The 25,000-nt window shown below is 41.3% G+C and overlaps 1 protein-coding gene across 1 annotated transcript in view; it reads left to right on the plus strand.

Annotated features, from left to right (window-relative positions):
- Positions 1-25,000, plus strand: part of pax5 (paired box 5) — a gene marked incomplete at its 3' end in the record, with an annotated part of 60,306 nt that overhangs the window by 30,436 nt on the left and 4,870 nt on the right. The window contains exon 5 of the mRNA XM_064959555.1: positions 12,639-12,761. Coding sequence (XP_064815627.1) covers positions 12,639-12,761 — 123 coding nt within the window. The remainder of the gene's footprint in view (positions 1-12,638; positions 12,762-25,000) is intronic.

Raw genomic sequence — 25,000 nt, forward strand, 5'->3', positions numbered from 1 at the left:
CTGGGTAAGTCAGCCTTTATAGCTGCTAATAACCTGGGTAAGTCAGGACCTCTCTCTGCTCATAACCTGGGTAAGTCAGCCTTTATAGCTGCTAATAACCTGGGTAAGTCAGGACCTCTCTCTGCTCATAACCTGGGTAAGTCAGGACCTCTCTCTGCTCATAACCTGGGTCAGTCAGGACCTCTCTCTGCTCATAACCTGGGTAAGTCAGCCTTTATAGCTGCTCATAACCTGGGTAAGTCAGCCTTTATAGCTGCTAATAACCTGGGTCAGTCAGCCTTTATAGCTGCTAATAACCTAGGTAAGTCAGCCTTTATAGCTGCTCATAACCTGGGTCAGTCAGCCTTTATAGCTGCTAATAACCTAGGTAAGTCAGCCTTTATAGCTGCTAATAACCTAGGTAAGTCAGGACCTCTCTCTGCTCATAACCTGGGTAAGTCAGCCTTTATAGCTGCTCATAACCTGGGTAAGTCAGCCTTTATAGCTGCTAATAACCTGGGTCAGTCAGCCTTTATAGCTGCTAATAACCTAGGTAAGTCAGCCTTTATAGCTGCTCATAACCTGGGTCAGTCAGCCTTTATAGCTGCTAATAACCTGGGTAAGTCAGCCTTTATAGCTGCTCATAACCTGGGTCAGTCAGCCTTTATAGCTGCTCATAACCTGGGTAAGTCAGGACCTCTCTCTGCTCATAACCTGGGTAAGTCAGCCTTTATAGCTGCTCATAACCTAGGTAAGTCAGGACCTCTCTCTGCTCATAACCTGGGTAAGTCAGGACCTCTCTCTGCTCATAACTTGGGTAAGTCAGCCTTTATAGCTGCTCATAACCTAGGTAAGTCAGGACCTCTCTCTGCTCATAACCTGGGTCAGTCAGGACCTCTCTCTGCTCATAACCTGGGTCAGTCAGCCTTTATAGCTGCTCATAACCTGGGTAAGTCAGGACCTCTCTCTGCTCATAACCTGGGTCAGTCAGGACCTCTCTCTGCTCATAACCTGGGTAAGTCAGGACCTCTCTCTGCTCATAACCTGGGTCAGTCAGGACCTCTCTCTGCTCATAACCTGGGTAAGTCAGCCTTTATAGCTGCTCATAACCTGGGTAAGTCAGCCTTTATAGCTGCTCATAACCTGGGTAAGTCAGGACCTCTCTCTGCTAATAACCTGGGTCAGTCAGGACCTCTCTCTGCTCATAACCTGGGTAAGTCAGGACCTCTCTCTGCTCATAACCTGGGTAAGTCAGCCTTTATAGCTGCTCATAACCTGGGTCAGTCAGGACCTCTCTCTGCTCATAACCTGGGTCAGTCAGGACCTCTCTCTGCTCATAACCTGGGTAAGTCAGCCTTTATAGCTGCTCATAACCTGGGTAAGTCAGCCTTTATAGCTGCTCATAACCTGGGTCAGTCAGGACCTCTCTCTGCTCATAACCTGGGTCAGTCAGGATCTCTCTCTGCTCATAACCTGGGTAAGTCAGCCTTTATAGCTGCTAATAACCTGGGTAAGTCAGGACCTCTCTCTGCTCATAACCTGGGTAAGTCAGCCTTTATAGCTGCTAATAACCTGGGTCAGTCAGGACCTCTCTCTGCTCATAACCTGGGTAAGTCAGGACCTCTCTCTGCTCATAACCTGGGTCAGTCAGGACCTCTCTCTGCTCATAACCTGGGTCAGTCAGGACCTCTCTCTGCTCATAACCTGGGTAAGTCAGGACCTCTCTCTGCTCATAACCTGGGTCAGTCAGGACCTCTCTCTGCTCATAACCTGGGTAAGTCAGCCTTTATAGCTGCTCATAACCTGGGTCAGTCAGGACCTCTCTCTGCTCATAACCTGGGTCAGTCAGGACCTCTCTCTGCTCATAACCTGGGTAAGTCAGGACCTCTCTCTGCTCATAACCTGGGTAAGTCAGGACCTCTCTGCTCATATCCTGGGTCAGTCAGGACCTCTCTCTGCTCATAACCTGGGTCAGTCAGGACCTCTCTCTGCTCATAACCTGGGTAAGTCAGGACCTCTCTCTGCTCATAACCTGGGTAAGTCAGGACCTCTCTCTGCTCATAACCTGGGTCAGTCAGGACCTCTCTCTGCTCATAACCTGGGTAAGTCAGGACCTCTCTCTGCTCATAACCTGGGTAAGTCAGGACCTCTCTCTGCTCATAACCTGGGTCAGTCAGGGCCTCTCTCTGCTCATAACCTGGGTCAGTCAGGACCTCTCTCTGCTCATAACCTGGGTAAGTCAGGACCTCTCTCTGCTCATAACCTGGGTCAGTCAGGACCTCTCTCTGCTCATAACCTGGGTAAGTCAGCCTTTATAGCTGCTCATAACCTGGGTCAGTCAGCCTTTATAGCTGCTCATAACCTGGGTAAGTCAGCCTTTATAGCTGCTAATAACCTGGGTAAGTCAGCCTTTATAGCTGCTCATAACCTGGGTCAGTCAGGACCTCTCTCTGCTCATAACCTGGGTCAGTCAGGACCTCTCTCTGCTCATAACCTGGGTCAGTCAGGACCTCTCTCTGCTTATAACCTGGGTAAGTCAGGACCTCTCTCTGCTCATAACCTGGGTCAGTCAGGACCTCTCTCTGCTCATAACCTGGGTAAGTCAGCCTTTATAGCTGCTCATAACCTGGGTCAGTCAGGACCTCTCTCTGCTCATAACCTGGGTCAGTCAGGACCTCTCTCTGCTCATAACCTGGGTAAGTCAGCCTTTATAGCTGCTAATAACCTGGGTCAGTCAGGACCTCTCTCTGCTCATAACCTGGGTCAGTCAGGACCTCTCTCTGCTCATAACCTGGGTCAGTCAGGACCTCTCTCTGCTCATAACCTGGGTCAGTCAGGACCTCTCTCTGCTCATAACCTGGGTCAGTCAGGACCTCTCTCTGCTCATAACCTGGGTAAGTCAGCCTTTATAGCTGCTCATAACCTGGGTCAGTCAGCCTTTATAGCTGCTCATAACCTGGGTCAGTCAGGACCTCTCTCTGCTCATAACCTGGGTAAGTCAGCCTTTATAGCTGCTCATAACCTGGGTCAGTCAGGACCTCTCTCTGCTCATAACCTGGGTAAGTCAGCCTTTATAGCTGCTCATAACCTGGTTCAGTCAGCCTTTATAGCTGCTCATAACCTGGGTCAGTCAGGACCTCTCTCTGCTCATAACCTGGGTAAGTCAGCCTTTATAGCTGCTCATAACCTGGGTCAGTCAGGACCTCTCTCTGCTCATAACCTGGGTCAGTCAGGACCTCTCTCTGCTCATAACCTGGGTAAGTCAGGACCTCTCTCTGCTCATAACCTGGGTAAGTCAGCCTTTATAGCTGCTCATAACCTGGGTAAGTCAGCCTTTATAGCTGCTCATAACCTGGGTAAGTCAGGACCTCTCTCTGCTAATAACCTGGGTAAGTCAGCCTTTATAGCTGCTCATAACCTGGGTCAGTCAGGACCTCTCTCTGCTCATAACCTGGGTCAGTCAGGACCTCTCTCTGCTCATAACCTGGGTAAGTCAGGACCTCTCTCTGCTCATAACCTGGGTAAGTCAGCCTTTATAGCTGCTCATAACCTGGGTAAGTCAGCCTTTATAGCTGCTCATAACCTGGGTCAGTCAGGACCTCTCTCTGCTCATAACCTGGGTAAGTCAGCCTTTATAGCTGCTCATAACCTGGGTCAGTCAGGACCTCTCTCTGCTAATAACCTGGGTCAGTCAGGACCTCTCTCTGCTCATAACCTGGGTAAGTCAGGACCTCTCTCTGCTCATAACCTGGGTCAGTCAGGACCTCTCTCTGCTCATAACCTGGGTAAGTCAGGACCTCTCTCTGCTCATAACCTGGGTCAGTCAGGACCTCTCTCTGCTCATAACCTGGGTAAGTCAGGACCACTCTCTGCTCATAACCTGGGTAAGTCAGGACCTCTCTCTGCTCATAACCTGGGTCAGTCAGGACCTCTCTCTGCTCATAACCTGGGTAAGTCAGGACCTCTCTCTGCTCATAACCTGGGTCAGTCAGGACCTCTCTCTGCTCATAACCTGGGTAAGTCAGGACCTCTCTCTGCTCATAACCTGGGTCAGTCAGGACCTCTCTCTGCTCATAACCTGGGTAAGTCAGCCTTTATAGCTGCTCATAACCTGGGTCAGTCAGGGCCTCTCTCTGCTCATAACCTGGGTAAGTCAGGACCTCTCTCTGCTCATAACCTGGGTCAGTCAGGACCTCTCTCTGCTCATAACCTGGGTAAGTCAGCCTTTATAGCTGCTAATAACCTAGGTAAGTCAGCCTTTATAGCTGCTAATAACCTGGGTAAGTCAGCCTTTATAGCTGCTAATAACCTGGGTAAGTCAGGACCTCTCTCTGCTCATAACCTGGGTAAGTCAGGACCTCTCTCTGCTCATAACCTGGGTAAGTCAGCCTTTATAGCTGCTCATAACCTGGGTCAGTCAGGACCTCTCTCTGCTCATAACCTGGGTAAGTCAGGACCTCTCTCTGCTCATAACCTGGGTCAGTCAGGACCTCTCTCTGCTCATAACCTGGGTAAGTCAGGACCTCTCTCTGCTCATAACCTGGGTAAGTCAGGACCTCTCTCTGCTCATAACCTGGGTAAGTCAGCCTTTATAGCTGCTAATAACCTAGGTAAGTCAGCCTTTATAGCTGCTAATAACCAATGTAATTCAGCCTTTATAGCTGCTAATAACCACCTTAATAGTTGTTCATGATAACCCTATGTCACCCTTACAAGCCCCCCTACCCCCACTCTGTCTCTCCCACCTTCCACTCTCTCTTTCCCTCCATCCCTCCCTTCCTCCTCTCCTCTCCCTTCACCCATCCACCTCCCTCACTCCCTCCCTACCTTCCTTCCTTCCTTCCTTCCTTCCTTCCTTCCTTCCTTCCTTCCTTCCTTCCTTCCTCTTCCTCTCCACCCTTCCTCCTCCTCTCCCCCATGCTCTCTCGCCTCCTCTTCATCTCCCACTCCCCCCCTTCCTCCCCTTCCTCCCCCCTCCACCTCTCTCTATCTGTGATGGCTGTTTTAGCCTCCAGTGTATTGTGTTTCAGTGTCTCTCAAATCTTCAGAATCACACTCCGCCACTTAATCTAAATTAATTTCACACACACACACACACACACACACACACACACACACACACACACACACACACACACACACACACACACACACACACACACACACACACACACACACACACACACACACACACACACACACACACACACACACACACACACACACACACACACACACACACACACACACACCTCACTCTCAGATTACACAGATAAATGGTTTTGACTCCAGGGCGGAAAATTGAACATTTGGATTTGGAGAATAATGAAAATATTAGAGGAAAAAATGTGCTTCATGAGAGAGAGAAAAAGAGAAGAGAGTGAATGAGAAAATGTGATAATTGAAGTGATAAATCAACAGGAAGTAAAGAGATTCAATACATCTCCTTGGTTACTGAACCAGGAACAGAGTTTCATTAAACCTTGTGGTTACTGAACCAGGAACAGAGTTTCATTCTCCATGGTTACTGAACCAGGAACAGAGTTTCATTCTCCATGGTTACTGAACCAGGAACAGAGTTTCATTCTCCATGGTTACTGAACCAGGAACAGAGTTTCACTCTCCTTGGTTACTGAACCAGGAACAGAGTTTCATTCTCCATGGTTACTGAACCAGGAACAGAGTTTCATTCTCCATGGTTACTGAACCAGGAACAGAGTTTCATTCTCCATGGTTACTGAACCAGGAACAGAGTTTCATTCTCCATGGTTACTGAACAAGGAACAGAGTTCCATTCTCCATGGTTACTGAACAAGTAACAGAGTTTCATTCTCCATGGTTACTGAACCAGGAACAGAGTTTCATTCTCCATGGTTACTGAACAAGGAACAGAGTTTCATTCTCCATGGTTACTGAACCAAGAACAGAGTTCCATTCTCCATGGTTACTGAACCAAGAACAGAGTTTCACTCTCCATGGTTACTGAACCAGGAACAGAGTTTCATTCTCCATGGTTACTGAACCAGGAACAGAGTTTCATTCTCCTCAGGGTTTGTCATTCTCTCTCTTTTTCTGTGGTTCTGTGATTGGTGTCTGTAAGGAGGGAGGTTCTGTGTTTCTGTCATTGGTGCCTGTAGGGAGGTGATGTGATTCTGTGGTTCTGTTATTCTGTAGGGAGGGAGGTTCTTTGGTTCTGTAGCGAGGGAGGTTCTGTTGTTCTGTAGGGAGGGAGGTTCTGTTGTTCTGTAGGGAGGGAGGTTCTTTGGTTCTGTAGGGAGGGAGGTTCTGTAGTTCTGTAGGGAGGGAGGTTCTTTGGTGTCTGTAGGGAGGGAGGTTCTTTGGTTCTGTAGGGAGGGAGGTTCTGTTGTTCTGTAGGGAGGGAGGTTCTTTGGTGTCTGTAGGGAGGGAGGTTCTTTGGTTCTGTAGGGAGGGAGGTTCTGTTGTTCTGTAGGGAGGGAGGTTCTTTGGTGTCTGCAGGGAGGGAGGTTCTTTGGTGTCTGTAGGGAGGGAGGTTCTTTGGTGTCTGTAGCGAGGGAGGTTCTTTGGTGTCTGCAGGGAGGGAGGTTCTGTAGTTCTGTAGGGAGGGAGGTTCTTTGGTTCTGTAGGGAGGGAGGTTCTTTGGTTCTGTAGGGAGGGAGGTTATGTGGGTCTGTAGGGTGGTTTATAGAGGACATTGTAACCAAAATGGCACCCTATTCCCTATATAGTGAACCACTAGTGACCAGGGCCCTATTCGCTATATAGTGAACTACTAGTGACCAGGGCCCTATTCGCTATATAGTGCACTACTTAGACCAGAGCCCTATTCCCTATATAGTGAACTACTAGTAACCAGGGCCCTATTCCCTATATAGTGAACTACTAGTGACCAGAGCCCTATTCGCTATATAGTGTACTACTTAGACCAGGACCCTATTCCCTATATAGTGGCCTACTTTAGACCAGATCTCTATGGCACCCTACTCCCTATATAGTGCACCACATCAGACCAGAGCCCTATTCCCTATATAGTGCACAACTTGTGACCAGGGCCCTATTCCCTATATAGTGCACTATTAGTGACCAGGGCCCTATTCCCTATATAGTTAACTACTAGTGACCCGAGCCCTATTCCCTATATAGTGAACTACTAGTGACCAGGGCCCTATTCCCTATATAGTGAACTGCTAGTGACCAGAGTCCTATTCCCTATATAGTGCACTACTTTAGACCAGGGCCCTATTCCCTATATAGTGAACTACTAGTGACCAGGGCCCTATTCCCTATATAGTGAACTACTAGTGACTAGAGTCCTATTCCCTATATAGTGCACTACTTTAGACCAGGGCCCTATTCCCTATATAGTGAACTACTTTAGACCAGGGCCTCATTCCCTATATAGTGAACTACTTTAGACCAGGGCCCTATTCCATATATAGTGAACTTCTTGTGACCAGGGCCCTATTCCCTATATAGTGAACTACTAGTGAACAGGGCCCTATTCCCTAAATAGTGAACTACTAGTGACCAGGGCCCTATTCCCTATATAGTGAACTACTAGTGACCAGGGCCCTATTCCCTATATAGTGAACTACTAGTGACCAGGGCCCTATTCCCTATATAGTGAACTACTTTAGACCAGGGCCCTACTCCCTATATAGTTAACTACTTGTGACCAGAGCCCTATTCCCTATATAGTGCAGTACTAGTGACCAGGCCCCTATTCACTATATAGTGCACGACTTAGACCAGAGCCCTTTTCCCTATATAGTTAACTACTAGTGAACAGAGCCCTATTCCCTATATAGTGCAGGACTAGTGACCAGGGCCCTATTCCCTATGTAGTTAACTACTAGTGACCAGGGCCCTATTCCCTATATAGTGCACGACTTTAGAATAGAGCCCTATTCCCTATATAGTGAACTACTAGTGACCAGATCCCTATTCCATATATAGTGGTACTACTAGTGACCAGAGCCCTATTCCCTATATAGTGAACTACTAGTGACCAGGGCCCTATTCCATATATAGTGAACTACTAGTGACCAGGGCCCTATTCCCTATATAGTGAACTACTAGTGACCAGGGCCCTATTCTCTATATAGTGAACTACTAGTGACCAGAGCACTATTCCCTATATAGTGAACTACTAGTGACCAGAGTCCTATTCCCTATATAGTGCACTACTTTAGACCAGAGTCCTATTCCCTATACAGTGTTTTGCGAAAGTATTCGGCCCCCCTGAACTTTGCGACCTTTTGCACATTTCAGGTTTCAAACATAAAGATATAAAACTGTATTTTTTCGTGAAGAATCAACAACAAGTGGGACAAAACCATGAAGTGGAACGACATTTATTGGATATTTCAAACTTTTTTAACAAATCAAAAACTGAAAAATTGGGCGTGCAAAATTATTCAGCCCCTTTACTTTCAGTGCAGCAAACTCTATCCAGAAGTTCAGTGAGGATCTCTGAATGATCCAATGTTGACCTAAATGACTAATGATGATAAATACAATCCACCTGTGTGTAATCAAGTCTCCGTATAAATGCACCTGCACTGTGATAGTCTCAGAGGTCCGTTAAAAGCGCAGAGAGCATCATGAAGAACAAGGAACACACCAGGCAGGTCCGAGATACTGTTGTGAAGAAGTTTAAAGCCGGATTTGGATACAAAAAGATTTCCCAAGCTTTAAACATCCCAAGGAGCACTGTGCAAGCGATAATATTGAAATGGAAGGAGTATCAGACCACTGCAAATCTACCAAGACCTGGCCGTCCCTCTAAACTTTCAGCTCATACAAGGAGAAGACTGATCAGAGATGCAGCCAAGAGGCCCATGATCACTCTGGATGAACTGCAGAGATCTACAGCTGAGGTGGGAGACTCTGTCCATAGGACAACAATCAGTCGTACATTGCACAAATCTGGCCTTTATGGAAGAGTGGCAGGAAGAAAGCCATTTCTTAAAGATATCCATAAAAAGTGTTGTTTAAAGTTTACCACAAGCCACCTGGGAGACACACCAAACATGTGGAAGAAGGTGCTCTGGTCAGATGAAACCAAAATTGAACTTTTTGGCAACAATGCAAAACGTTATGTTTGGCATAAAAGCAACACAGCTCTAAACCCTGAACACACCATCCCCACTGTCAAACATGGTGGTGGCAGCATCATGGTTTGGGCCTGCTTTTCTTCAGCAGGTACAGGGAAGATGGTTAAAATTGATGGGAAGATGGATGGAGCCAAATACAGGACCATTCTGGAAGAAAACCTAATGGAGTCTGCAAAAGACCTGAGACTGGGACGGAGATTTGTCTTCCAACAAGACAATGATCCAAAACATAAAGCAAAATCTACAATGGAATGGTTCAAAAATAAACATATCCAGTTGTTTGAATGGCCAAGTCAAAGTCCAGACCTGAATCCAATCGAGAATCTGTGGAAAGAACTGAAAACTGCTGTTCACAAATGCTCTCCATCCAACCTCACTGAGCTCAAGCTGTTTTGCAAGGAGGAATGGGGAAAAATGTCAGTCTCTCGATGTGAAAAACTGATAGAGACATACCCCAAGCGACTTACAGCTGTAATCGCAGCAAAAGGTGGCGCTACAAAGTATTAACTTAAGGGGGCTGAATAATTTTGCACGCCCAATTTTTCAGTTTTTGATTTGTTAAAAAAGTTTGAAATATCCAATAAATGTCGTTCCACTTCATGATTGTGCCCCACTTGTTGTTGATTCTTCACAAAAAAATACAGTTTTATGTCTTTATGTTTGAAGCCTGAAATGTGGAAAAGGTCGCAAAGTTCAAGGGGGCCGAATACTTTCGCAAGGCACTGTATAGTGCACTACTTTAGACCAGGGCCCTATTCCCTATATAGTGAACTATTTTAGACCAGGGCCCTATTCCCTATATAGTGACTTACTAGTGAACAGGGTCCTATTCCCTATATAGTGAACCACTAGTGACCAGAGCCCTTTTCCCTATATAGTGAACTACTTTAGACCAGGGCCCCATTCCCTATATAGTGAACTACTAGTGACCAGAGCCCTATTCCCTATATAGTGAACTACTAGTGACCAGAGCCCTATTCCCTATATAGTGAACTACTAGTGACCAGGGCCCTATTCCCTATATAGTGAACTTCTTGTGACCAGGGCCCTATTCCCTATATAGTGAACTACTTTAGACCAGGGCCCTATTCCCTATATAGTGAACTACTTTAGACCAGGGCCCTATTCCCTATATAGTGAACTACTAGTGACCAGATCCCTATTCCGTACATAGTGAACTACTAGTGAACAGAGCCCTATTCCCTATATAGTGAACAACTAGTGACCAGAGTCCACCCACTGACGTTGAATCATAATTCTATTTAACAAGCGCTACACAGATGACCCGCCAAGTAAACAAACTGTGTATTTCTATAATGTAGTGAATTTGGAGTGTATCCCGACTGGAAACCGCCTACCGTGGACTATTCAACTCCTTCGCCATGACAACAAGAGGTTAAAACCATCCCAAAGTGGCTGTTTGTACTAAAGGCCAATCCTCGACTTTGGCGATGTCATTTACAAAATAGCCTCCAATACCCTACTCAACAAATTGGATGCAGTCTATCACAGTGCAATCCGTTTTGTCACCAAAGCCCCATATACTTCCCACCATTGCGACCTGTACGCTCTCGTTGGCTGGCCCTCGCTTCATACTCGTCGCCAAACTCACTGGCTCCATGTCATCTACAAGACCCTGCTAGGTAAAGTCCCCCCTTATCTCAGCTCGCTGGTCACCATAGCATCTCCCACCTGTAGCACACACTCCAGCAGGTATATCTCTCTAGTCATCCCCAAAACCAATTCTTTCTTTGGCCGCCTCTCCAACCAGTTCTCTGCTGCCAATGACTGGAACGAACTACAAAAAGCACTGAAACTGGAAACACTTATCTCCCTCACTGGCTTTAAGCACCAACTGTCAGAGCAGCTCACAGATTACTGCACCTGTACATAGCCCACCTATATTTTAGCCCAAACAACTACCTCTTTCCCTACTGTATTTAATTAATTGATTTATTTTGCTCCTTTGCACCCCATTATTTTTATTTCTACTTTGCACATTCTTCCATTGCAAATCTACCATTCCAGTGTTTTACTTGCTATATTGTATTTACTTTGCCACCATGGCCTTTTTTTGCCTTTACCTCCCTTATCTCACCTCATTTGCTCACATTGTATATAGACTTGTTTATACTGTATTATTGACTGTATGTTTGTTTTGCTCCATGTGTAACTCTGTGTCGTTGTATGTGTCGAACTGCTTTGCTTTATCCTGGCCAGGTCGCAATTGTAAATGAGAACTTGTTCTCAACTTGCCTACCTGGTTAAATAAAGGTGAAAGAAAAAAAGAAAAAAAGGCGTACAAAATCAAAATTATAAATTACGACTTCTTAAAACCAAGGGTTATTACCAATTTATGACAGTCCTGTGACAGTCCTACGTAGCGTTGCTACTGACCTATGTCTTTTAGTTCAGAAGGTTACAAGATATTATGTGTGATACGGTGTTATGAGCGCCCTATGCACCGTTATGTAGCATTATGTAGTGTTATGTAATGTGTGTAGCATTATGTAGCATTATGCAGTGTTATGTAGCATTATGTAGTGTTATGCAGCATTATGTAGTGTTATGTAGCATTATGTAGTGTTATGTAGCGGTATGTAACATAATGTAGCATTATGTAGTGTTATGTAGCATTATGTAGTGTTATGTAGTGGTATGTAACATAATGTAGCATTATGTAGTGTTATGTAGTGTTATGTAGCAGTTTGTAAGGTTATGCAGCATTATGTAGTGTTATGTAGCATTATGTAGTGTTATGTAGCATTATGTAACATTATGTAGTGTCATGTAGTGTTATGTAGTGTTATGTAACATTATGTAGTGTTATGCAGTGTTATGTAACATTATGTAACATTATGTAGTGTCATGTAGTGTTATGTAGTGTTATGTAACATTATGTAACATTATGTAGTGTCATGTAGTGTTATGTAGCATTATGTAGTGTTATGTAACATTATGTAGTGTTATGTAGTGTTATGTAACATTATGTAGTGTTATGTAGCATTATGTAGTGTCATGTATTGTTATGTAGTGTTATGTAACATTATGTAGTGTTATGTAACATTATGTAACATTACGTAGTGTCCTGTAGTGTTATGTAATGTTATGCAACATTATGTAGTGTTATGTAGTGTTATGTAGCGTTATGTAGTGTTATGTAGCATTATGTAACATTATGTAGTATCATGTCGTGTTATGTAGTGTTATGTAACATTATGTAGTGTTATGTAGCATTATGTAACATTATGTACTGTCATGTAGTGTTATGTAGTGTTATGTAGCGTTATGTAACATAACGTAGTGTTATGTAGTGTTATGTAGTGTTATGTAGTGCTATGTAACATAATGTAGCATTATGTAACATAATGTAGTGTTATGTAGTGTAATGGAGTGTTATGTAACATTATGTAGTATCATGTCGTGTTATGTAGTGTTATGTAGCATTATGTAACATTATGTAGTGTCATGTAGTGTTATGTAGCGTTATGTAACATAATGTAGTGTTATGTAGTGTAATGGAGTGTTATGTAGCATTGTAACCTATGTCCTAACTTTCCACAGCGTCGTCGGTAGCGTCGACACAGGTTTCTGCGGTGACCAGTGACTCGGCTGGCTCCTCCTACTCCATCAGCGGCATTCTGGGTATCAGCTCGGCTAACGACGGGAAGCGGAAGAGAGACGATGGTGAGAGACGGTGTGTGTGTGTGTGTGTGTGTGTTCGGTCTTCTCTGATGGAGTGGAGAGAGTTACAGCTGATCAGCCAGGTCACACCAGACCCAAGGCCGTATTCCACGTTCCTTCAGGTCTGCAGGACATCGGGAGATGAGTTCAAAACCGTCCACTAGAGGCGACGATGAGCGCTCGTTTCTCAACCATTAGGAATTAAATGCCAAAAGTTTACCGTCGAGTTGCGGGGGATAACCCTTACATTTAACCATCGAGTTGGGGGGGGAATAACCCTTACATTTAACCATAGAGTTGGGGGGGATAACCCTTACATTTAACCATCGAGTTGGGGGGATAACCCTTACATTTAACCATCGAGTTGGGGGGGGATAACCCTTACATTTAACCATAGAGTTGGGGGGGTAACCCTTACATTTAACCATAGAGTTGGGGGGGTAACCCTTACATTTAACCATAGAGTTGGGGGGGTAACCCTTACATTTAACCATCGAGTTGGGGGGATAACCCTTACATTTAACCATAGAGTTGGGGGGGTAACCCTTACATTTAACCATAGAGTTGGGGGGGTAACCCTTACATTTAACCATAGAGTTGGGGGGGTAACCCTTACATTTAACCATAGAGTTGGGGGGGGGGGTGACCCTTACATTTAACCATCGAGTTGGGGGGGTAACCCTTACATTTAACCATAGAGTTGGGGGGGGATAACCCTTACATTTAACCATAGAGTTGGGGGGGGGTAACCCTTACATTTAACCATAGAGTTGGGGGGGGGGTGACCCTTACATTTAACCATCGAGTTGGGGGGGGGTAACCCTTACATTTAACCATCGAGAGACAGACAGCAGAAGATGACAGACACCCCTGTGGAGTAGAGGACAGATGGAGGGAAGCCAAACACATCAGGCCCAATGACAGATGTGTGTGTGTCTCTGTGTGTGTGTGTGTGTGTGTGTGTGTGTGTGTGTGTGTGTGTTGAGCACAAGAGAGCTTTGAAACCCACAACTGGCAAATCCAAAGTAAATATCTTTATTGAGACCTGTGTTGTCTGTGTTACTGTAAATGTATTTGTGTGTGTGTGTGTGTGTCTGTGTGTCTCTGTGTGTGTGTGTGTGTGTGTGTGTGTGTGTGTGTGTGTGTGTGTGTGTGTGTGTGTGTGTGTGCGTACATTTCTGTGTGTGTGTGTGTTTGTGTGTGTGTTTGTGTGTGTGTGTGTGTGTGTGTGTCTGTGCATCTCTGTGTGTGTGTGTGTCTTTGCGTCTCTCTGTGTGTGTGTGTGTGTGTGTGTGTCTTTGCGTCTGTGTGTGTGTGTGTGTGGAGCCCAGCAGCGTTCCGTCACCCCCCCTTGTTGTGACATCTGGTCCTGTCTCATTTACTGCAGGGTACTGTCTGATGACTTTTTAATGTACACACACACACACACACACACACACACACACACACACACACACACACACACACACACACACACACACACACACACACACACACACACACACACATACAGAGAGACACACACACACCTGTACACCCTGGTTTATAATAACACACACACACACCCACGCGCTCCCATGTCTCCTAAACATTCCAGAGAATTGCGCTGACCCCCTAGAGTGTCCTGAATGCTTCCGATACGCTCTGATACCCGCCTCCCGTCAAAACAGCGGGAATGTTCCACAGTGAGGACCACACAGACGGGTTTGAATCAGTCGACAGAGAGAGGTGGCTTTTTACCAGCTCTTGTCTGGGATTATATTATATTACAGTATATTATATTATATTATACTATATTACACTATATTATATTAAATCATATTATATTACACTATATTATATTACACTATATTATATTACATTACATTATATTACAGTATATTATATTATATCACATTATATTATATTATATTATTTTACACTATATTATATTATATTACACTATATTATATTATATTACACTATATTATATCATATTATATTATATTATATTATATTATTTTATTTTATTATATTACACTACATTATACTATATTTTATTACACTATATTATATTATATCATATTATATTACACTATATTATATTACACTATATTATATTACACTATATTATATTATTTCATATTATATTATACTATATTATATTATATCACATTATATTATATTATATTACACTATATCATATTATATTACACTATATTATATCATATTATATTATACTATATTATATTATATCATATTATACTATATTATATTATATCATATTATATCATATTATATTATATCATATTATATTATATCATATTATATTATACTATATTATATTACACTATATTATATTATATTATACTATATTATATCAGATTATATTACACTATATCATATTATACTATATTATATTACACTATATTATATCAGATTATATTACACTATATCATATTACACTATATTATAATACACTATATTATATTATATTATATTATACTATATTATATTATACTATATTATATTACACTATATTATATTACACTATATCATATGACACTATATTATATTACACTATATTATATTATATCATATTATACTATACAATATTATATTACACTATATTATATTACACTATATTATATTATATCATATTATATTATACTATATTATATTATATCATATTATATTATATTACACTATATTATATTACACTATATTATATTATATTATACTATATTATATCAGATTATATTACACTATATCATATTATACTATATTATATTACACTATATTATATTATATCATATTATATTATACAATATTATATTACACTATATTATATTACACTATATCATATTATACTATATTATATTATATTATACTATATTATATCAGATTATATTACACTATATCATATTATACTATATTATATTACATTATATTATATCAGATTATATTATACCATATTATATTACACTATATTATATTATATAAGATTATATTATACTATATTATATTATACTATATTATATTATACAATATTATATTACACTATATTATATTACACTATATTATATGACACTGTATTATATTATATTACACTATATTATATTACACTATATTATATTACACTATATTATATTATTTCATATTATATTATACTATATTATATTATATCACATTATATTATATTATATTACACTATATCATATTATATTACACTATATTATATCATATTATATTATACTATATTATATTATATCATATTACACTATATTATATTATATCATATTATACTATACAATATTATATTACACTATATTATATTACACTATATTATATTATATCATATTATATTATACTATATTATATTATATCATATTATATTATATTATATTACACTATATTATATTACACTATATTATATTATATTATACTATATTATATCAGATTATATTACACTATATCATATTATACAATATTATATTACACTATATTATATTATATCATATTATATTATACAATATTATATTACACTATATTATATTACACTATATCATATTATACTATATTATATTATATTATACTATATTATATCAGATTATATTACACTATATCATATTATACTATATTATATTACATTATATTATATCAGATTATATTATACCATATTATATTACACTATATTATATTATATAAGATTATATTATACTATATTATATTATACTATATTATATTATACAATATTATATTACACTATATTATATTACACTATATTATATGACACTGTATTATATTATATTACACTATATTATATTACACTATATTATATTACACTATATTATATTATTTCATATTATATTATACTATATTATATTATATCACATTATATTATATTATATTACACTATATCATATTATATTACACTATATTATATCATATTATATTATACTATATTATATTATATCATATTATACTATATTATATTATATCATATTATATCATATTATATTATATCATATTATATTATATCATATTATATTATACTATATTATATTACACTATATTATATTATATTATACTATATTATATCAGATTATATTACACTATATCATATTATACTATATTATATTACACTATATTATATCAGATTATATTACACTATATCATATTACACTATATTATAATACACTATATTATATTATATTATATTATACTATATTATATTATACTATATTATATTACACTATATTATATTACACTATATCATATGACACTATATTATATTACACTATATTATATTATATCATATTATACTATACAATATTATATTACACTATATTATATTACACTATATTATATTATATCATATTATATTATACTATATTATATTATATCATATTATATTATATTATATTACACTATATTATATTACACTATATTATATTATATTATACTATATTATATCAGATTATATTACACTATATCATATTATACTATATTATATTACACTATATTATATTATATCATATTATATTATACAATATTATATTACACTATATTATATTACACTATATCATATTATACTATATTATATTATATTATACTATATTATATCAGATTATATTACACTATATCATATTATACTATATTATATTACATTATATTATATCAGATTATATTATACCATATTATATTACACTATATTATATTATATAAGATTATATTATACTATATTATATTATACTATATTATATTATACAATATTATATTACACTATATTATATTACACTATATTATATGACACTGTATTATATTATATTACACTATATTATATTACACTATATTATATCAGATTATATTATACTATATAATATTACACTATATTATATTACACTATATTATATTACAATATATCATATTACACTATATTATATTACACTATATTATATTACACTATATTATATTATACTATATTATATTACACTATATTATATTATATTACACTATATTATATTACACTATATTATATTATACTATATTTTATTACACAATATTATATTACACTATATTATATTACACTACATTATATCATATTATATTATATAATATTATATTACACTATATTATATTACACTATATTATATTATATTACACTATATTATATTATATCATATTATATTTTATTATATTATATTACACTATATTATATTACACTATATTATATTATATCATATTATATTATATTATACTATATTATATTACACTATATTATATTACACAATATTATATCACATCATATTATATTATATTATATTATATTACACTATATTATATTATACTATATTATATTACACTATATTATATTACACTATATTATATTATATCATATTATATTACACTACATTATATTATATCATATTAAATTACACTATATTATATTATATTATATTACACTATATTATATTATATTACATCATATTATATTATATCATATTATATTATATTATATTATACTATATTATATTATATCATATGATATTATATTACACTATATTATATTACACTATATTATATTATATCATATTACATTATATCATATTATATTATATTATATTACATCATATTACATTATATCATATTCTATTATATTATACTATATTATATTATATCATATTATATTATATTACACTGTATTATATCATATTACATTATATCATATTATATTATATTATATTATATTATATACTATATTATATCATATTATATTATATTACACTGTATTATATCATATTACATTATATCATATTATATTATATTATACTATATTATATCATATTATATTATATTACACTGTATTATATCATATTACATTATATCATATTATATTATACTATATTATATCATATTATATTATATTACACTGTATTATATCATATTACATTATATCATATTATATTATATTACACTGTATTATATCATATTACATTATATCATATTATATTATACTATATTATATCATATTATATTATATTACACTATATTATATCATATTATATTATATTATATTATATTATACTATATTATATCATATTATATTATATTACACTATATTATATTACATCATATTATATTATATTATATTATATTATACTATATTATATTATATCATATTATATTATATTACACTGTATTATATCATATTACATTATATTATATCGGCCTGTTCTGATAATACTATTCATATGATAGTTTTAAGCTACACTATGTCCATTCTATTCATTGTGTTTCTATGTCCATTCATTGTGTTTCTATGTCCGTTGTACTCGTTATTGTCTATGTCCATTCTATTCATTGTGTTTCTATGTCCGTTGTACTCGTTATTGTCTATGTCCATTCATTGTGTTTCTATGTCCGTTGTACTCGTTATAGTCTATGTCCATTCTATTCATTATGTTTCTATGTCCTTTGTACTCGTTATAGTCTTTGTCCATTCTATTCATTATGTTTCTATGTCCGTTGTACTAATTATAGTCTATGCCCATTCTATTCATAATGTTTCTATGTCCGTTGTTCTCGTTATAGTCTATGTCCATTCTATTCATTATGTTTCTATGTCCGTTGTACTCGTTATTGTCTATGTCCATTCTATTCATTATGTTTCTATGTCCGTTGTACTCGTTATTGTCTATGTCCATTCTATTCATTATGTTTCTATGACAGCGTCTCAGCGGTCTGTTCCATTCTCTCATTAACAGCTCCGCTAATCACAGCGACAATTAGCCTAGCCCCCGCTGTGGCCTCACACACACACACACACACACACACACACACACACACACACACACACACACACACACACACACACACACACACACACACACACACACACACACACACACACACACACACACACACACACACACACACACTGCCTAATTGCCTCAGACACACAGAGAAACACGACATGGGAAACATCGTGCCAAAACCAACATGATCTCACAGCCAATTTGACTTCACATTCTGACGTTTCGCCACGTTTCTCCACACGTCATTTTTTTCAAAGTTGTTCCAGACGTAAAACATGTAAAAAAAAAAAAACACCTCACAGCTGTTTAAATTTAGGCAATCATTCTGATTGGTTAAGGTAAGGGTTAAGGTCTGGGACAGGGTTGTGATTGGTTAAGGTAAGGGTTAAGGTCTGGGATAGGGTTGTGATTGGTTAAGGTAAGTGTTAAGGTTTGGGATAGGGTTATGATTGGTGAAGGTAAGGGTTAAGGTCTGGGATAGGGTTGTGATTGGTTAAGGTAAGGGTTAAGGTCTGGGATAGGGTTGTGATTGGTTAAGGTAAGGGTTAAGGTCTGGGATAGGGTTGTGATTGGTTAAGGTAAGGGTTAAGGTTTGGGATAGGGTTGTGATTGGTTAAGGTAAGGGTTAAGGTTTGGGATAGGGTTGTGATTGGTTAAGGTAAGGGTTAAGGTCTGGGATAGGGTTGTGATTGGTTAAGGTAAGTGTTAAGGTTTGGGATAGGGTTATGATTGGTGAAGGTAAGGGTTAAGGTCTGGGATAGGGTTGTGATTGGTTAAGGTAAGGGTTAAGGTCTGGGATAGGGTTGTGATTGGTTAAGGTAAGGGTTAAGGTCTGGGATAGGGTTGTGATTGGTTAAGGTAAGGGTTAAGGTCTGGGATAGAGAAACACGACAGGGTTAAGGGTTAAGGTCTGGGATAGGGTTATGATTGGTTAAGGTAAGTGTTAAGGTCTGGGATAGGGTTGTGATTGGTTAAGGTAAGGGTTAAGGTCTGGGATAGGGTTGTGATTGGTTAAGGTAAGGGTTAAGGTCTGGGACAGGGTTGTGATTGGTTAAGGTAAGGGTTAAGGTCTGGGATAGGGTTATGAATGAAAAACGAGTCTCGAACACTGGGGATTGAACACGTGACCCTCGGAGCCCATCCGCCATCCCCGTCCACAACACCCTAACAAAAAACCCAAGCCTACTTGGGTGGCAGGTAGTCTGGAACCGAAAGGTTGCTGGATCGAATCCCGAACCGACAAGATACACACCCCTGTCGCCAATGACATGGAAGTGGATTAAGGCAGCCCCCCTCGCCCCTCGACCCCACCGCACCTCTCTCATTCAGAATGCATTCAGTTGTACAACTGACTAGGGGAGGGGGAAGTCGGGATGAATGGAGAGAAGAGGAGGACTATGGGAGAACTTGACTTGTGCGGCCTAAAGGACACTGTTGTGTCTAACTCTTTTCTCTCCCCTACACAGGGGTGTGTGTCCTGGTCTCTCCCCCCCTACACAGGGGTGTGTATCCTGGTCTCTCTCCCCTACACAGGGGTGTGTATCCTGGTCTCTCTCCCCCTACACAGGGGTGTGTTCCCTGGTCTCTCCCCCCCTACACAGGGGTGTGTATCCTGGTCTCTCCCCTACACAGGGGTGTGTTCCCTGGTCTCTCTCCCCTACACAGGGGTGTGTATCCTGGTCTCTCTCCCCTACACAGGGGTGTGTGTCCTGGTCTCTCCCCCCCTACACAGGGGTGTGTATCCTGGTCTCTCCCCTACACAGGGGTGTGTATCCTGGTATCTCTCCCCCTACACAGGGGTGTGTATCCTGGTCTCTCTCCCCCTACACAGGGGTGTGTATCCTGGTCTCTCTCCCCCCCTACACAGGGGTGTGTATTCTGGTCTCTCTCCCCTACACAGGGGTGTGTATCCTGGTCTCTCCCCCCTACACAGGGGTGTGTATCCTGGTCTCTCTCCCCTACACAGGGGTGTGTGTCCTGGTCTCTCTCCCCTACACAGGGGTGTGTATCCTGGTCTCTCTCCCCTACACAGGGGTGTGTGTCCTGGTCTCTCTCCCCTACACAGGGGTGTGTGTCCTGGTCTCTCTCCCTACACAGGGGTGTGTATCCTGGTCTCTCTCCCCTACACAGGGGTGTGTATCCTGGTATCTCTCCCCTACACAGGGGTGTGTATCCTGGTCTCTCCCCCCTACACAGGGGTGTGTATCCTGGTCTCTCTCCCCTACACAGGGGTGTGTATCCTGGTCTCTCCCCCTACACAGGGGTGTGTATCCTGGTATCTCTCCCCTACACAGGGGTGTGTATCCTGGTCTCTCCCCCCTACACAGGGGTGTGTATCCTGGTATCTCTCCCCTACACAGGGGTGTGTATCCTGGTCTCTCTCCCCTACACAGGGGTGTGTATCCTGGTATCTCTCCCCTACACAGGGGTGTGTATCCTGGTCTCTCCCCTCTACACAGGGGTGTGTATCCTGGTCTCTCTCCCCTACACAGGGGTGTGTATCCTGGTCTCTCCCCCCTACACAGGGGTGTGTATCCTGGTCTCTCCCCTACACAGGGGTGTGTATCCTGGTCTCTCCCCTACACAGGGGTGTGTATCCTGGTCTCTCTCCCCTACACAGGGGTGTGTGTCCTGGTCTCTCTCCCTACACAGGGGTGTGTATCCTGGTCTCTCTCCCCCTACACAGGGGTGTGTATCCTGGTCTCTCTCCCTACACAGGGGTGTGTGTCCTGGTCTCTCTCCACTACACAGGGGTGTGTATCCTGTTTCCTCCCCCCCTACACAGGGGTGTGTATCCTGGTCTCTCCCCCCCTACACAGGGGTGTGTGTCCTGGTCTCTCCCCCCCTACACAGGGGTGTGTATCCTGGTCTCTCTCCCCCTACACAGCGGTGTGTATCCTGGTCTCTCCCCCCCTACACAGGGGTGTGTATCCTGGTCTCTCTCCCCCTACACAGGGGTGTGTGTCCTGGTCTCTCCCCTACACAGGGGTGTGTATCCTGGTCTCTCTCCCTACACAGGGGTGTGTATCCTGGTCTCTCTCCCCTACACAGGGGTGTGTATCCTGGTCTCTCCCCCCCTACACAGGGGTGTGTATCCTGGTCTCTCCCCTACACAGGGGTGTGTATCCTGGTCTCTCCCCCCTACACAGGGATGTGTATCCTGGTCTCTCTCCCCCTACACAGGGGTGTGTATCCTGGTCTCTCTCCCCTACACAGGGGTGTATCCTGGTCTCTCCCCCCTACACAGGGGTGTGTATCCTGGTCTCTCCCCCTACACAGGGGTGTGTATCCTGGTCTCTCTCCCCTACACAGGGGTGTGTATCCTGGTCTCTCTCCCCCCCCTACACAGGGGTGTATCCTGGTCTCTCTCCCCCCCCTACACAGGGGTGTGTATCCTGGTCTCTCTCCCCCCCCTACACAGGGGTGTATCCTGGTCTCTCCCCCCTACACAGGGGTGTGTATCCTGGTCTCTCCCCTACACAGGGGTGTGTATCCTGGTCTCTCCCCCTACACAGGGGTGTGTGTCCTGGTCTCTCTCCCTACACAGGGGTGTGTATCCTGGTCTCTCTCCCCCTACACAGGGGTGTGTATCCTGGTCTCTCTCCCTACACAGGGGTGTGTGTCCTGGTCTCTCTCCCCTACACAGGGGTGTGTATCCTGTTTCCTCCCCCCCTACACAGGGGTGTGTGTCCTGGTCTCTCTCCCTACACAGGGGTGTGTGTCCTGGTATCTCTCCCCCTACATAGGGGTGTGTATCCTGGTCTCTCCCCCTACACAGGGGTGTGTATTCTGGTCTCTCTCCCCTACACAGGGGTGTGTATCCTGGTCTCTCTCCCCTACACAGGGGTGTGTATCCTGGTCTCTCTCCCACTACACAGGGGTGTGTATCCTGGTCTCTCCCCTACACAGGGGTGTGTATCCTGGTCTCTCTCCCACTACACAGGGGTGTGTATCCTGGTCTCTCCCCTACACAGGGGTGTGTATCCTGGTCTCTCCCCCCCTACACAGGGGTGTGTATCCTGGTCTCTCCCTCCCTACACAGGGGTGTGTATCCTGGTCTCTCCCCCTACACAGGGGTGTGTATCCTGGTCTCTCTCCCTACACAGGGGTGTGTATCCTGGTCTCTCTCCCCCTACACAGGGGTGTGTATCCTGGTCTCTCTCCCCTACACAGGGGTGTGTATCCTGGTCTCTCCCCTACACAGGGGTGTGTATCCTGGTCTCTCCCCCCCTACACAGGGGTGTGTATCCTGGTCTCTCCCCTACACAGGGGTGTGTATCCTGGTCTCTCTCCCCCTACACAGGGGTGTGTATCCTGGTCTCTCTCTCCCCTACACAGGGGTGTGTATCCTGGTCTCTCCCCTACACAGGGGTGTGTATCCTGGTCTCTACCCTACACAGGGGTGTGTATCCTGGTCTCTCCCCCCCTACACAGGGGTGTGTATCCTGGTCTCTCTCCCCTACACAGGGGTGTGTATTCTGGTCTCTCTCCCCTACACAGGGGTGTGTATCATGGCCTCTCTCCCCCTACACAGGGGTGTGTATCCTGGTCTCTCCCCCTACACAGGGGTGTGTATCCTGGTCTCTCTCCCCTACACAGGGGTGTGTATCCTGGTCTCTCCCCCCCTACACAGGGGTGTGTATCATGGCCTCTCCCCCCCTACACAGGGGTGTGTATCCTGGTCTCTCCCCCCCTACACAGGGGTGTGTATCCTGGTCTCTCTCCCCCTACACAGGGGTGTGTATCCTGGTCTCTCTCCCCCCTACACAGGGGTGTGTACCCTGGTCTCTCTCCCCCCCTACACAGGGATGTGTATCCTGGTCTCTCTCCCCCTACACAGGGGTGTGTATCCTGGTCTCTCTCCCCTACACAGGGGTGTGTATCCTGGTATCTCTCCCCCTACACAGGGGTGTGTATCTAACTCTCTCTCCCCTACACAGGGGTGTGTATCCTGGTCTCTCTCCCCTACACAGGGGTGTGTATCCTGGTCTCTCTCCCCTACACAGGGGTGTGTGTCCTGGTCTCTCTCCCCTACACAGGGGTGTGTGTCCTGGTCTCTCTCCCCTACACAGGGGTGTGTATCCTGGTCTCTCTCCCCTACACAGGGGTGTGTATCCTGGTCTCTCTCCCCTACACAGGGGTGTGTATCCTGGTCTCTCCTCCTATACAGGGGTGTGTATCCTGGTCTCTGTCCCCCTACACAGGGGTGTGTATCCTGGTCTCTCTCCCCCTACACAGGGGTGTGTGTCCTGGTCTCTCCCCCCTACACAGGGGTGTGTATCCTGGTCTCTCCCCCCTACACAGGGGTGTGTATCCTGGTCTCTCTCCCCTACACAGGGGTGTGTATCCTGGTCTCTCTCCCTACACAGGGGTGTGTATCCTGGTCTCTCTCTCCCTACACAGGGGTGTGTGTCCTGGTCTCTCTCCCCTACACAGGGGTGTGTA

Source organism: Oncorhynchus masou, unplaced genomic scaffold (genome assembly GCF_036934945.1).
Source record: "Oncorhynchus masou masou isolate Uvic2021 unplaced genomic scaffold, UVic_Omas_1.1 unplaced_scaffold_1631, whole genome shotgun sequence".
Lineage (NCBI taxonomy): Eukaryota > Metazoa > Chordata > Actinopteri > Salmoniformes > Salmonidae > Oncorhynchus > Oncorhynchus masou.